We start from the raw sequence: 15,814 nt of genomic DNA on the forward strand, positions 1-15,814 counted from the left end.
GTAAATGTGAACTATTATGTGGGTTGTCACTTCAACATCATTAAAAAATTAATGTTTTAGTCGAATTTTAATTAAAACAATAATTTTCTTCTTTTAAATGTTCAATGGTTAAATTTAACTCAAAAGAAAAATAAGGGCCAAACCGACAAAATATGTAAACGTTGATGGTTAGATTTAACATTATGCCTTTAAAGAACAGTGTAGATATAGAAAACAATTGAAGGTTAAATTCTACAATTATTCTATGTACTTTATGAAAGTTGTGGATTTAATCCTTGTACTTTGATTTGATCATTTTAGTCTCTATACTTTTCAAAATGTAAAATTTCAGTCAACACCAATTTATAACGGTTAAATTCATTAAGTTCGCTATTTCCAAAATTTAATGTGGCAAACATGTTATCATATGCGTAATACTATGCCTACTTGTTATTTCCATATATTACTCACTAAAATCCAGTTAATAGATTAATGGTTGTCATTTCCATCAAGACTCAAATTTCAAAATTCAAAATATATGAACTTATAATGATCCGATTGGAGAATATGGACTAGAACTACAATTGTACGCGTTGTACAAGAATAATAATTGAATTTAACCAAATGAATTTGATTGCTACTGTTTAAATTCAGATTAAATTTTTAAATTTCAAAAGTGTAAAGACTAAAATTGAATAATTTGAAAAGTAAAAGTACTAAAATTGACCAAATTAAAATAAAAAGACTCAATTCAAAATTTTCACAAAATACAGGGACTAATAATAAAATTCAACCAAATATGAAAATCTTAACCCTTAAGAAAAAGGTACCGTCCAAACTGTCCCGCTTGTTCGGAGAGATAAACACTTGTCGTAAAATTTTCACCATAAACCATTTATTTCTTTTTAGAATTGTTTATTATTTGTGTTCGGTACATGTTCGAAGCTTATTACCATCTTTCTCAATAATATTATTTTTAAGATTTGAACTTAAATTTCTTGTTAAAAATATAAAATATTTTACCATTGTACTTAACACGTGTTCGATCTTTATATTTTTAAGGTCTGTTTGATTGACGGAATTGATTTTTCAGAAAATCATTTTCAACTTTTCCAGCGTTTGATTGGCGGAAAACATTTTTCATTTGGAAAATGAACTCCAAAACAAGGGAAAATGGGTTACATTTTAGGGAAAATGTCTTACCCTTTCAATTTCCGTAAGACATTTTCCGTGCTCTCCTCTCTATCGCCTCCTTTATTCCTTCATTCATTTCCGGTAGAAAACTGCTTCTATTTATCGATTTTCTAGTAACTTGTTTTTTTAATTATTCAATACTTGTTTTTTAACACAATTACAAATAATTTATTTGATATTAGTTTTTTTCAATTTATAACGATTAATATTGTAGTTTAATAATTGAGTATTATTATAAATAAATCATTGCAATATATGTAAAAATAATTTAAAATATAAAAATTTATTAATATATATTAATATATGTAAAACAACTTTTCCGAAAAATATTTTCAAAAAATCACAAGCAAAGAGAAAATATTTTACAGATTCAATCAAACACCGTAAAATATTTTCCAAGAAATCATTTTACAAAAAGTAAAACATTTTCCGTAAATCATTTTACGGAAAATATTTTACTTGGCAATCAAACATACCCTTAGTTTCGATTTTTTATTATTAAATTATATAAAATTACAATAACATTAATTATAATTTAAAAAGAGATATTTCTATAATTTCATAAACGAGTTAATGATTTAGTTAAGTAATATTAAAGTTTGAGTCTCGTTATGTATAATGATAAAATGTGTGAGTCTTAATCTCCCAATCTACAAGTTTTATTTAATTTTTATTTTACAATGCTGAATATTAATTTAAAAAAAACAAAACTCGAATATTTATGTAGCTTTGCCTCGTTCTTTCGTTATTACTATTTTTATTTTTCACACATATGTCCAAAATATGCATAAATCTCTTCACCATTTTAATATAATTATTTACTTTAATATTAATTATGATATTTTTAAAATTAATAAAAAAGGATTTTAAGAAATAGATAAATGTAGTTGTATTAAATGAAAATATAACATCTCTTTTACTCTCGTGTTTTTTCTTACACGATCATCTTCTTCAGTGTCTTCCTTAAACTGATCTACGCAAATCCCAGGAAAACCCCACGTGTCAAAAGAGTAGGAGATGGAGATACGGAGATTGCATCTTCTTCTTCTTCTTCAAGGTTTTATGTTGTTATCTGTGATGGGGAATTGTTACGCGAGATTTGTGGTGGAAAAGAACAGCTTGAGGCTGACTTCACCCGAGAAGATTAAGGGTACCTATGACAGTGCAATTGGCAACTTTGGGATACCTCAATATGGGGGAAGCATGGCTGGTGCTGTGGTTTACCCTAAGGAGAATCAAAAGGGTTGTAAAAGTTTTGATGACTTTGGGATTTCCTTTAAATCCAAGCCTGGTGCTCTTCCTGCTTTTGTTTTGGTCGATCGTGGAGGTACCCTTTTTCTTATTTTTGCCTTCCATATTTGATTTCTGGTCTGAGATTGAGTTTTTTTAGCTATGATTTATTTGTTCTTGGGTTGACTCATTAGGAACCATTTTTGCCTCTCTTTTTTGGCTAATTTGATTGTTACTTTATAATTGGGGTTATTTTGGGTGTTAGATTTATGGCTTGATTTGTTTGGTTTGGTTGGTTTAAGAGGGTTATTTTTCCTATTCTTTTATAATTGTAAGTTTCCTATTTGAGTTTAATTGGTTTAATTTTCATGCACTGGATTTATGTGATTGGCTTCTAACTCTTCCATTCATTTAGTGAAGTATTTATTAGTAGTTTCTGTCAATTACATTGTCACTATAAGCTTTGAGTTTTGTAGTTTGTTTGATTTGGTGGACTAATAACTTTCATGACTTTATTTTATATATATATATATATATATACACACTTGTTTTAGCCTGCTTAAGTCGTTTGGAAGGAAAGATGTCATTTTCTCCTATTATCCTAGTTGTTCTCTGAAATTTGGGGTTAAATTTCCTATCCCCGCCCCCTCTAATTTCACTGGGATCAACTTTTTTCCTGATTTGGAATGAAATTTTGTTGTTTTGTCTTGTGAAATAAGCTGTTTGAATTGATCGAAGAGAAACACGAGCTCAAAGAAGGTGGAAGTTGTGCATGCTCTAAGTGCATCATATTGATGGCTTATAGTTGCCTCCAATTATATAATTAAGATATTACAATGTGATTAAACTGTTAAAGGGGTAAGAAGAATCTTAAGTAATAATTCAGTATGTTCGAGACATTTTGCAGTTTATCGTGGCCTATGTATAGATACCAATGGCTACTATTGTGTTAGGTCATAGAGATTAAGGTTGTAAAACTTGTTTATTGTCCTCAGACTTGACTACCTAAGTTATGGCCTTTCAGTTTATTTTTCTTTAGTTTTCGATAACTTCAAGCCGAGTCTGCTTTTTGTGTTTACGATTCTATTTATTTGCCCAGATTGCTTCTTTGCTTTAAAGGTTTGGAATGTACAGCAAGCTGGTGCTTCTGCAGTGCTTGTTGCTGATGATATTCAAGAAGCATTAATAACCATGGATACACCTGAAGAGGATAGATTAGCTGCCAAATACATTGAAAATATAACAATTCCATCTGCCCTTATCGAGAAAAAATTTGGTGAAACTCTTAAGAAAGCAATAAGTGGTGGGGATATGGTCAATGTTAATCTTGATTGGCGAGAGTCTGTTCCACACCCTGATGATCGTGTGGAGTATGAGCTATGGACCAACAGCAATGATGAGTGTGGAGTTAAATGTGATATGCTGATGGAATTTCTGAAGGATTTCAAGGGTGCTGCACAGATACTTGAAAAAGGTGGCTATACTCAATTCACACCCCATTATATAACTTGGTACTGCCCTCAGGCTTTCTCGCTAAGCAGACAGTGCAAATCTCAGTGCATCAACTACGGAAGATACTGTGCACCTGATCCCGAACAAGATTTTAGCTCTGGCTATGAGGGGAAAGATGTAGTTATTGAAAATTTGAGACAGCTGTGTGTTTTCAAAGTGGCAAATGAGACCAATAAGCCTTGGTTGTGGTGGGACTATGTGACAGATTTTCAGATAAGATGCCCCATGAAGGAGAAAAAATATAACAAGGAATGCGCAGATGTTGTTATCAGAGCTCTCGGTAAATAGTTAAATTAAAGAAACCTCTATTTCACTTATTATTGCCACTAATACCACCCTCAAGAAAGGACAAAATCATGATGTTTTTGTCATCCATTCAGGGCTTGATGGTAAAAAGATTGAGAAGTGCATGGGAGACCCTAATGCTGATGAAGATAATCCTGTTCTGAAAGAAGAGCAAGAAGCCCAAGTAATTCTCCCGTGCTTAGTTATATATGCTTTTATGTATTTGTTCTCATTTTTGACCTTGTTGGAGTTCTTAAATCATTGAAAGCTGCTTAATAGAAATATTTTTCTATAGGTGGGAAAAGGATCTAGGGGTGATGTTACCATATTGCCTACGCTTGTTGTTAACGATCGCCAATATCGAGGTTTGTCTAGGTGCCTGTGTATCACATATAAAATTTAGCACGCCTTCCTTTCTGATATATTAGCATACAGGAAAGCTGGCCAAAGGTGCTGTTCTGAAGGCCATCTGTGCTGGTTTCGAGGAGACTACTGAACCAGCCGTTTGCTTGAGCGGTGGTAAGTGTTTTTTATTATACTTTCTTGCTAGAGAAGTATTTTAGTTGGTTACCGCTTAGGGCCTATCGTATAGTGCAATGCTGCCGCCTGTTTCCATAATGGACAGTGGTTACGTCTGTGGCAGATGTGGAGACAAATGAATGCTTGGATAACAACGGTGGTTGTTGGCAAGATAAAGCAACCAATCTCACAGCCTGCAAGGTATGAATCAAAGAAATTTCTAATAGAGGTTCACTACTTGCTTATGACACCATTAACTCAATTAAGTCCTAACATATTAACTTTCTCAGGATACATTTCGCGGGAGAGTCTGTGAATGTCCCTTGGTTGATGGTGTACAATTTAAAGGAGACGGTTACAGTCACTGTGAAGGTGTTATGAGATTTTGTTTTTTATCATTTTCTTTGCATTGGTTTAGTTATTATTTCGAAGTTAAATTTAAATTGTGAAGTTACCATTTTAATGTTTTTTTTCATGATTCATGTCTCATTATATGAGCCTAACAATATGCAATGGCATTAATAGGATAAAGCTTGATTTGTTTTTGTTTGTTGCTTATGTCCAAATTCGAAGCCCCTCATCAATTTTTATTGTGTTTGCTTATGTTTAATGAGGCAATACAATTTTCTCCCTTAAAACTCTGGTTTCTATCATTAATCATCTTATATCTGCATAATATATGCTCATTTTCTATTTTCATTTTTGCCGATCAGCTAGTGGGTCTGGAAGGTGCAAAATTAATAATGGAGGTTGTTGGCATGATGCACGAGATGGACATGCATACTCCGCTTGTTTGGTTAGTATTTACATTTATTTTTCCTAACCTCCTCCCAGATTTACATTTTCCTCCTCCTGAAATCAAGTTTATGCTCTAATCGAGGATTTGAACAGGATGATGGAAATGGTAAATGCCAGTGTCCTCCAGGGTTTAAAGGTGATGGTGTCAAAAATTGTGAAGGTGGGTCCTAAACGAATAAATATATGTTTTTTTTTTGCGAGTTCGAGAACCTAATCGCCACAGGCATCTTGAAAGTGCCTCCTTTATTCTTAGTATGAAGAAACTCACATGACCGTCATGTAGATAAGCTATAACGAACAGTAAATGACTAGTTAAATGCAAGCAAATGGAAGCATTTGGTTTGTCAAATGATTTAAGCCATTTAATATTTGTGCGTTGCCAATCACGCAGATATTGACGAATGCAAAGAGAAGAAAGCCTGCCAGTGCCCTGAATGTAGCTGCAAAAATACTTGGGGAAGCTATGAATGCACTTGCAGTGGAGATCTTTTGTATATCCGGGACCATGATACCTGCATAAGTGAGTTGTCGATCTACAATTTGCAACTCGAACCTATTTCCTATGCAATATATGATTTCCGGTTCGTGTTTTGATGTCTCACTCCTTGCTCTATCTCAGGTAAGAGCGGTACCGAAGTAAGATCATCATGGGCAGCCGTTTGGGTCATTTTAATCGGCTTGGCAATGGCCAGTGGTGGGGCTTATCTCATTTACAAATATAGATTAAGGGTAAGTTAGTGCATTATATTATATTTGGCTAGTTAAGAAAGTGACTCTTCTGGATTGAATCGTTTGATCGGCAACTTCCTATAGACTAACTTACCAAAACCCGAACCGGCCATTCTGATTTTCTTCCCGTATATGTTAAGCATAGTTTTTGTAATGTTGACGTGTTTTATTACTGTTGCAGTCATACATGGACTCTGAAATCCGAGCTATAATGGCACAGTACATGCCATTGGATAGTCAAGCGGAAGTACCGAACCATGTAAGCGATAGTCGAGCATGAAGACGAAAAACTCCAGTATTTGCAGGGAGTAGATGTGGTTCTTCTTGTTATACATTGATTCAATTGGATTTGGTGCAAGGATTTTATTGATATGTAAAATATATGGAGCAATAAAGGAATACAGAATAGAAATGGCTTTTTGTTCTTTATTGTTAGAATCCCTATTTATCTTTGACCAATAATTTATATGGCTACTTTGTCTCTGAGATTAATTTCTTTTTTTTTTTAAGCACCCCTGTTTTTTAATTGCACTTAAAAATATATATGAAAATTAAAAGAAATTACCAATTGAGTGTTAGCTAGACTGGTATTGTTGTCAGTGCAGAAAGGCATAGTTTCGAATACGTTGAAGCGTATTATTTTCCTATTTATGGGTTTGGATAGCTCTTAACATTGTATTAAAAAGAACATTATTAAAAAGAACAGATATGATAAGAATTAAAAAAAACTAAAAGAAATTAAATATTGTATGATAGACACATTTTGAAATTTCTATATTTCTCAAAATGACAAATTTTAGTTTTATATTATGCAAAATTCGAAATTTTGTTTCTTGATTAAATGGAAGTCCTTAAATTCGATTGGTCAAATTTTGCTATTGATTTTGGAAGTTATGGATTTGGACTATGTTTTTCAAATTGTTTTTTGAAGTTTAAAATTTTAATCAAGTCATAGTGTGACTTTTATGTGAGTATCACGTGAAAATAATAAGTTGACATAATATTACATCTGTGATAATATATTTGTTAAATAAAATTTTGAAAATGATTAAGGGTGAGTTTGGATGGGCGATTGGGTGCGATGTGGTGCGTTTAGCTTACTTTTTGTCTCTCGCTACAGTATCGCTATAGCATCTAATCTCACCGCCACCGCTGTTTTTACACTAACCGCAGGTAAACGCACCGCCCATCCAAACTCACCCTAAATGTAACAGTACTATTCGGTTAAAACTAAAAGTATAAGGATAAAATAACCAAATTAAAGTATAAGAATAGAATCTGTAACTTGCGCATAGCATATGTATCAAAATTTGAACACAATATAAATAGTAAATATGTAGTTTAACTAGAAGACCTTTTCTTTTGCAATTCTTTTAAGTTACATTGTGAATCTCGTAATTCGGTTGGATCGATTATTTTAGAGTGTTCATTGCAATTTGGTTTGATTCTAAATTTTCATATTCAATTTTGGTTTTAGTTTTATTTATTTTATAAAATGAGATTTATTTATATATTTTAGACATTATTTTTAAGAAGTTGCCACTTTTAAAATATGATTTTTTATTACGTTATAAAAATATAATTAATTATAAATTAATTAAAAAATTAAAATTTGGCACAACTTTGATAATTTAACTTTTTAACTTTGTATTCTATAAATCATCTAAATAATTCAGTTCAAATCAATTCTCGATTTGTCAATTTTTCTTCCTCAATCTTAAAACAAAATAATAATTAAATAAAATATTTATTTTCAATTCACTCTAAAATATAAGTTGGCGATTTTTAGTGTGGATCAAATTTAAACGTAGAAAAACTTAAACCATTCATTTATTTTGAACAGTCTCATTACAAGTTCTGATTATATCTGCTCCTTTTTACACAATGCCTAGAACTACCCATTGCCCCCTCTCTAGCCCATAAATAAGAACACTCGAACCCACGTTCTCCTACATTGACAACAATACATACTAATCGAACTAAGACTAAACTATTCATTTTTAAAATAGAGTAATAGACTGACTGAACTACTAAATTAATTGGTATCCATTTTTACAGGGTGAAGGGACTTGAGTCTAAATATGTTGAGGTTGAAGGTTACAAATTAACATTTTTTTTTTAAATTTTACTGTCCACCATTTTAAACTTTAATTAAATGTATGAAAACTTAAACCAAATTATTTATGTGATTACAAGAAATAAATGACCAAATTTTGATGAATGATTTTTGTGGTAAAATTAATAAATTATTGATTACAAATCAAGAAATAAATTCATTACAAAATGGCAACTGAACTTATTTCAATTTATAAAAATTTGCAAGATAGCCTATATGTTTTCACCAGAAATGGTCTCCAGCGGCGGTATCTTCTACGTCCTCTTGAGATCGATTCCGATATCCATTCCGTTGTAAGCAATAGGTGCATACATCCAAAGATCATCGGAACTCAACAGCTGCAAGATTCCGAAATTAAATTAGGAAAAAATATAATAAAAGAAATAAACTGTTAGAAATATCGTTATTATCGTCCTCAGTCTGGGTTTTAATCTCTTGATCAACTTCAGGCAGACGACACTTCAATGAAGTGAAGTTTATTACCTTAATTTGTAGCTGCAAAAACTTTACATATTGAACAGCTTCTTCAAGCATTGTACTAATATCAACCTTTGTTCCATTAGGGACAAGATTCTGTAAAATCCTCAATCTTTCATTAATCCTTTCCCTTCTTTTCTGCAAAATCAATACGAATTCATCGGTTTAGGTTTAGTCGGTTAAGTCAGTTTTTAATATAATCTTTAAACCAGATTTGCCCTGTATATGTTACTTACCCTTGCATAAAGACTTTGTGGATCAGTGGCTGCACCCCTACTGGCTCTTGTTTTGCCATTCAAATTCAGTGTTGTTTCTCCCTTTGAGCCTGAGCTCGCACCACCATTCGAGTCGTCCTCCGACGAGCAACTGGCCCAGCTTTGCCCGTTGAGACCGCCATTACCGTCTTCATCATCATTGGCCGCAATGGTCTGGTTCTTCTTAGACCTTCCGTTTCGCTTACTCTTTTGAACCTGCACACACACAAGTAAAAAAAACCAATCAATGATGAGCTGAAATAAAAAACATTTCTTTTCAAGTCTTTTTTTCGAACACTTACATGAACATCTCCTGAATTTCGAGATCTCTTGTTACTACTTTTCTTCTCAGGTTCAGGCTTCGGTTCTTTTTCAACATTGCCATTCTTGCCCATTTCTGGGTCCAAACAATCATCAGGTTCAACCAGAAAAAAACTAGTTTTGGTCCCATCTTCCATACAAAAATCCATTGAAATGGGGCTATTATTGGTTACAAAAACTGGGTTTGAATCACTCAAGTAATTGCTCATATCTATATCAGGGAGCTGAGGACAATTACTCAGCAATTGAGCCATGAAATCAGCTTCTTGATCAGTTGTATACATCCCACTGAAACAACTCCAATCTCCTTCTAAAAGGGTTCCCATTGAATCCATTGAAGAACAAAAAATAGTGGGTTTTTTCAGTTCTTTTTGGGGCTTCAAGTTATTCAATTAGCTTTGATCCTTGAAGAGAAACAGGATAGAGAGGGCTATATATATATGGGAAAGCAACTGTGAAGAATGTCACCAACAAAAAGCATTGACTCGTGCAACAATATCTTCATTTTTTTTTTTATAATAATTACCAATTATTATGAAACAAAGCTCGTAATGAGGGGTCCCTCACAAAGAACAACTCAGAAAAGGATTAAAATAATGGAATAAATATATTTTTGAGCTTAGCTCGAAAACGCCTGGAAACTAGACTGTCTTTTAACTAACTGTGCTCAAACGAGAATGATTTAGTACTTAAAACATGAACTAAGATTAGGTGGAATAGGACAAAACAAAATTTGGTCAATTATAAATGGTTTATTTCTGTTATCGGTCTATGTACTCTTCCCATTATTTTTTTTAGGTAAAACCATGGATGTCTTTGTCCGTAAATGGTATTCAAGTAAAGCTAGTGTTATTGGATCAGACTACACTAGTCAATTGGACTGGTTAAGCCAAAAATGGGTCGGCAAACAGGTTGAATCGACCTTTGAGTAAATTGCTTGAAAATGATACAAGTCTGAAAACCGCAACAAAACAAAAATTGACAGATTGATCCAGTTTTATAAGTTTCAATTTTTTAATTATTTATTTAATTATTATTGGATTAATGATCAAACTGATTAAATTGACAATTGATGGATTAATTAGTTCAACCACCGATCTAAATCTAATTACATAAGTTCACTATCTCCTATTCTTTTGATTTAAATTTCCATTAAATTGAATAACGTGACATCTAAAAAGAAAATTGCTATGTAAAGATAAGTATCAACTTTTAGTTTACATTTTCAAAACAATGTTGAAGAATTTTACAACCCCAAATCTAGAATAAAAAAAAACATTACAAACCCAGACTCGACATTTTTTATTTGCTTATTTCCCTTCCAGCAAGTAACATATATAATCCAATTTAATAGAAATTCTTTTTAGTTATCAATTTGTTGAGTGTTTTTACGTGTCTATCTCTTAAAGAGGCTAATTTCTCTATTTATATGATACGATTTTTGGATGTGACGTCCTAGGTAAGTTCCCATGCATGCCAACAGAACTATGCAACTACTCTAGGATAAACACGTGTTATACCCTAAATATGAGTTCGTTTACATGATGATGCTAACCCATCACACGGGATGCAAACATTCCACATGTAAACTCATACTAGCGAACTATGCAAGCTATGACAACTAGATTGGGTCGATCCTAGTTGGGTATCCGAGTTGCGGGTCAGTAATGACGAACACCATAATACAACTAGACTTTGCTTATTAGATCTCAGTATTAAAAGTTGGGGTCTAAACTTTGAATGTACAAAAAAATACAAGGACTGAGAACACGATTAGACCCAGGAATATTTTGGTGAAGAGGAATGGGAAAGAGAAACACACCTGGCAATGGGTAGACGTGGGGGGGTCTTAACTTGAAAATATCATAAAATTTATAATAAACATATATAGCAATGTTGAAAGTATAAGATGAAAATGACACTTTAGGGAAAGGGGTCGGCCAGATCGTGGAGATGAGTATTTTGGCTGACATTCTCAACCAGACATTAATATCTGGTTTGCAGATACTTTGTCTCCTTTTTTACAAGTGTTTTTACAACTTTTAGGAGGAATCTCTATCTTCGTTGTTATAAGAACCCTAAGAAATTCTTTTGCATGTAATTGAAGAAGATCATAACCCAGATTTTTATGAATATGTTTTGGAAATGTTGGTGACTAGGTTATGGTTTTGATTTTTTAGGATATTCTATCATGTAATTTACATGTAATTGAGAGTATTTTTTTTAATGAATGTAAAAGTTTAGATGAGATCTTTCGATATTTGATAGTTATATTGAATTTCGATTAAATTTAGAGTCGAACTAAATTTAAACTCTAAATAATGGACGAATGTCTCCTAAAGTTATTTATTCCACCTACAAAACTTGAACTTGAAACCCTACCAGAAGGGTATCCAACTTTTTATAGATCGACCAAATATAATTGTTAACTTTTTAGTGTTTACCTCGGGTTTTAGAGTTAATTTGATAAAATTAACAATTAACTTTAATCATATCTACCCTAAAATCAAACTAAATCATATACATCGATTGTATTTGATAAATTAAACGATAATTAAGTAAATTCACAATTAATCTGAAATTTATTGTATCCATAGAATAATAAAAACGCATAAACCTAATAATATTAGCAATTAACTTTCATCAATCAATATATTTAATTATAGTAAATGTATAGGATTAGGGTTTACTTAATTACTTAAAATTATATAATTTAGAATTCTTTTAAATATTTTAATCTTAAATTTAACATTAAAATGTTTGCCTCGATAATGAAGTTGTTAAATTTTATTTTAATAATTTCACAATTTTAAAGTTATTCTATACCAAAACGAGTTTCAATGCTTCCATATGTTATTTAATTTTACGATGAATGTAAATTTTATTTGAATAGTAATTTTATTAAAATATTAATTATATCTCCTTACTTAAAGCCCAAGTAACAATTAAGATTGTTTTTCGGGATAATCAACATTGAAATTTTTTCATCCTTTTATTTTCTCAAAACAATTAAAACAATAACTAATTATTACTTGATTAATTACATAAAATTATTTTGCTTATAAAAAAAATTAAAATTATTTAAATTATTGCAAAACTACATTTAACCTTAATCATTTTTTTGAATAATCTCATTATAGGTTCCTAATTATATCTATTCTTTTTGACACAATACCTAGAATTACCCATAGCCCATTCTCAACTCATAAATAGGAGGATAATGCGCTTCAATACACTTGAACCCACATCCTCCTGCATTGACAACAATGCTCATGCCAATCGAGCTAAAACTCAACCGACAACCTTAATCATTTAAAAAAATCAAATTTAAATAGAAAATAGAATCTAATCTAAAATAATTGTAGGTTAAAAACAAAAATTCTCTTCCTCTATCAATAAATACATTCATATATTCTCAAAGCTATCAATCTATCTATTTATCTATCTATCACTATATCATATATCCATTATTCCCATATTATATTTTATTATACTAAACATATAAAAAAGTCAAAATTCTCCATGTGTGTTTAAGGTAATTGAATGGCATATATACCCTTTACACATTAGCTTAAGAAATTATTATTATTTTAAATTTACATCATATACTAAAATTAAATTCTATCTAGAGTATTAATTTAATTGACACCGATATTATTGTAAATTCTTATTATAGACACATAATGGGTAAATATAATTAATTAGGAGTTTGGGATTAAAAATAAATTAAGAAATGCATAAAAATTAATGTGATCACATGATAATTAATGGGTAATTGTAAATTAATTAAATTCAAAGGACCTTTCTATTTGTCTAGCTGCTTTTTTTAACACAATACTTAGAATTATTTATAGTCCTTTCTCAACCCATAAATAGGAGGATAATGCGCTTCGGTGCACTCAAACCCACGTCCTCCTACATTGGCAACAATGACCATACAAATCGAACTAAGACTCAATCAGCTTCATAAAGTGTTTTTTAATTACTATAAACATATTATAAATACAAAACTCAAATTATACCCTAACACCATATTATTTACCTTATTTTTTAGATTAGTTTTCTATGTAATACAAGTTTAATCATCATTAATAAATTTGGTGTGATTCTTACACATGGGAATGAGGATGATTAATGTATTGAAAGATTGAAAGATAATGATTAAAAATAAGGAACATATCTCACTTTATTTTCAACTCAACTTCTTATTTATTATTTTATATATTGTCCTAGTTGTCTTTGTGTTTTTTATATTCATTTATGTAAGAATTTATTATTGAACAAAAATATATTTATTAGAAAAATAATGATTAGTAATGAATAAAAGTTGTAGAAAATATTTTCATGGAGGTCCCTATATCGAGTTAGATTGTATTTTGTTTTATTTATTCAAAAATGGATAAATTAGTCTATGTACATTAGATCAAAGAGTAATTATTTCATTAAAATTTCAATCCAACCGTACTAATAAAAACTAGGATGGGTGATGAAATAACTATAATAGAAATGAATGAAATTTTTAACAGAATGATTAATTTACTTTTTGATACAACGTACAGGGACGAATTTGCCAATTTTTGAGTGGAGGGGACAAAATACAATTTTACTCCTAATACATGGGCCTCCATGATACTTTTACCAAAAATAGTAATAGAATGCAAAGAAATCCAAAATTATTTAAAAATTAATTAATAAATACTCTAAAACACAGATTTAAGGTAAAATGTACAATTACAATTATAATCATAAATAATACGTGTCCAAATAATTATAACGAATCAAATTATTGCAATGTACAAACAGGCTAAAAATTAAAATATATCCAAACTTAAATTAGATATGCTTTATACAGGGTAAGTTAGAAATTTTATTTGAGGGAGTAGAAATTAAATTATATTTTTATGATAGTAAAATGCAATTTCACCATTTTAATAGTCTCATATTTACAATTTTAAATGATTAAATTAAATTTTATCATTATTTGGATTACTAATTTAAAATCTTATAAATTAGTTTAAATAAAAAATTTCTATTTTACCAAATAAATCTCTCAAAAAAATGGAGAGTAATATTATGAACATATATGATACAATGAAGCCCAAAAAGATTTTTTTAAAAATAAATATATAATTTTTTTTTTGAACAATCTGATTATATTTACTTTTTTATTGACACATGTTTAGAACTACTCATAATCCCTTTCTCAACTCATAAATATGAGCATAATACGGTTCAGCACACTCGAACCCACACCTTTAATCGACAAAAATAAAATAAAATCTACGTTCACTTCACACACAAAACAACCAATAATATAATACTATTTACACCACCCAAAAAGGAGTACGTTTTAATGTCATCATGTACATACCTAAGATTCCGGCGATTTTTCCTCTCATTTTATTTTATTTTTTTATTTTTGAATTTAAAAGGAAAGAGAAATAAAATAAAATAACATAAGGGTTTCCTCCTAATTAATTAGATAAATTATAATTTTTAGTAATTATAATAATAAAATATTTTACAGCTGAAAATAAGGCCGGCCATTGCACGATCTTTGTTTGCAGGGTTGGGTTGGACTGAAATAAATATGTGTTAAAAGTTCATAAAAATAAATAAATAAAGGAAAAAAGAATAAAATCTCAGCAGAATTGCAACTATTTTGGAAATTCATCAAATCTGATTTTGTTCTTCTCCCATCATAATAATTATTATAAATTTTTATCCAACTATAAATTTAATCCTTATACTTTACAAAACTTAAGAAATTTTAATTTGTCATAAGCCAGTCCTCGTATTTACTAAAACTAAGAACCGAATCTAAAATTTATCAGTTCAACAATTTATATATAAAAAAAATAGGGGGTAAAAACCAATCATTTAACAATTTTATTTGCAATAAATTAACAATTTATTTACCCACTGAACTAAAAGTTTTTGACAAATTAAAATATAGGGACTAATTTCTAGATCTTCATAAAGTAGAAGGGTGCAATTCAAAAATTAGACCAATTTGTTTCTTTGGTTCATTGCCAGCCTGCGGGTTTTATGTAGGCTTTTTTAATTTGGGTTCAAGAGGACAAATATTATTATTTTATATAATTAGCATAATTACAATTAATATAATATTCAACCTTATCTCATTAATCATCATTTTTTTGTGTGTTAATTAATAAATAAAAAACATTGATTACAGATAAACAAAAATAGTAATTTAGTCTAATTCCACATGTTCAGATATCTCTTTTGGAATTTGTATGCTAAATAATATATATTATGACATGCTTTGTCGTTTCAAGCTAATCTTTTTTCTTAATTTAAAATTTTAAATGATTATTTTTATTTTATATGTATTTTACTATTATCGTTTACGTAAATCAACGTAAAGAATTATAAATCG

At 30.2% G+C, this 15,814-nt stretch overlaps 2 protein-coding genes across 3 annotated transcripts; one reads left to right on the forward strand and one right to left on the reverse strand.

The window, feature by feature from the left end:
• Window positions 1-2,074: 2,074 nt before the first annotated feature.
• On the forward strand, window positions 2,075-6,732 carry LOC105795178 (vacuolar-sorting receptor 3). The gene is made up of 12 exons (XM_012624688.2): window positions 2,075-2,500; window positions 3,503-4,195; window positions 4,296-4,384; window positions 4,496-4,565; window positions 4,636-4,719; window positions 4,844-4,920; window positions 5,010-5,091; window positions 5,433-5,515; window positions 5,611-5,677; window positions 5,909-6,037; window positions 6,137-6,246; window positions 6,428-6,732. Exons 1-12 carry the CDS (start codon window positions 2,191-2,193, stop codon window positions 6,524-6,526), a joined length of 1,893 nt encoding a protein of 630 aa, XP_012480142.1. The 5' UTR covers window positions 2,075-2,190; the 3' UTR covers window positions 6,527-6,732.
• A 1,764-nt stretch (window positions 6,733-8,496) lies between these two features.
• Window positions 8,497-9,805, reverse strand: LOC105795179 (transcription factor bHLH84). Of its 2 annotated transcripts, none has more exons than XM_052628672.1 (4): window positions 9,402-9,805; window positions 9,076-9,309; window positions 8,846-8,977; window positions 8,497-8,700 (listed from the first exon to the last, which is right to left on the reverse strand). In XM_052628672.1, exons 1-4 carry the CDS (start codon window positions 9,747-9,749, stop codon window positions 8,617-8,619), a joined length of 798 nt encoding a protein of 265 aa, XP_052484632.1. In that variant the 5' UTR covers window positions 9,750-9,805; the 3' UTR covers window positions 8,497-8,616. The 2 variants fall into 2 exon arrangements, with proteins under 2 accessions (XP_052484632.1, XP_012480143.1); XM_012624689.2 differs by having other exon boundaries at window positions 9,396-9,805.
• Window positions 9,806-15,814: the final 6,009 nt, after the last annotated feature.

The sequence above is a fragment of the Gossypium raimondii genome, chromosome 3 (assembly GCF_025698545.1).
Source record: "Gossypium raimondii isolate GPD5lz chromosome 3, ASM2569854v1, whole genome shotgun sequence".
In the NCBI taxonomy this organism is placed as follows: domain Eukaryota; kingdom Viridiplantae; phylum Streptophyta; class Magnoliopsida; order Malvales; family Malvaceae; genus Gossypium; species Gossypium raimondii.

Excerpts from the sequence above, each read along its gene's own strand:
- LOC105795178 (XM_012624688.2), top strand. The coding sequence starts at position 2,191 with ATGGAGATACGGAGATTGCATCTTCTTCTTCTTCTTCAAGGTTTTATG. Across the intron at positions 5,092-5,432 it reads CGGTTACAGTCACTGTGAAG|CTAGTGGGTCTGGAAGGTGC; the intron begins GTGTTATGAGAT and ends TTTGCCGATCAG. Across the intron at positions 6,038-6,136 it reads GGACCATGATACCTGCATAA|GTAAGAGCGGTACCGAAGTA; the intron begins GTGAGTTGTCGA and ends GCTCTATCTCAG.
- LOC105795179 (XM_012624689.2), bottom strand. The coding sequence starts at position 9,749 with ATGGATTCAATGGGAACCCTTTTAGAAGGAGATTGGAGTTGTTTCAGT. Across the intron at positions 9,310-9,395 it reads GAAATTCAGGAGATGTTCAT|GTTCAAAAGAGTAAGCGAAA; the intron begins GTAAGTGTTCGA and ends GTGTGTGTGCAG. Across the intron at positions 8,701-8,845 it reads TTTTGCAGCTACAAATTAAG|CTGTTGAGTTCCGATGATCT; the intron begins GTAATAAACTTC and ends GGAATCTTGCAG.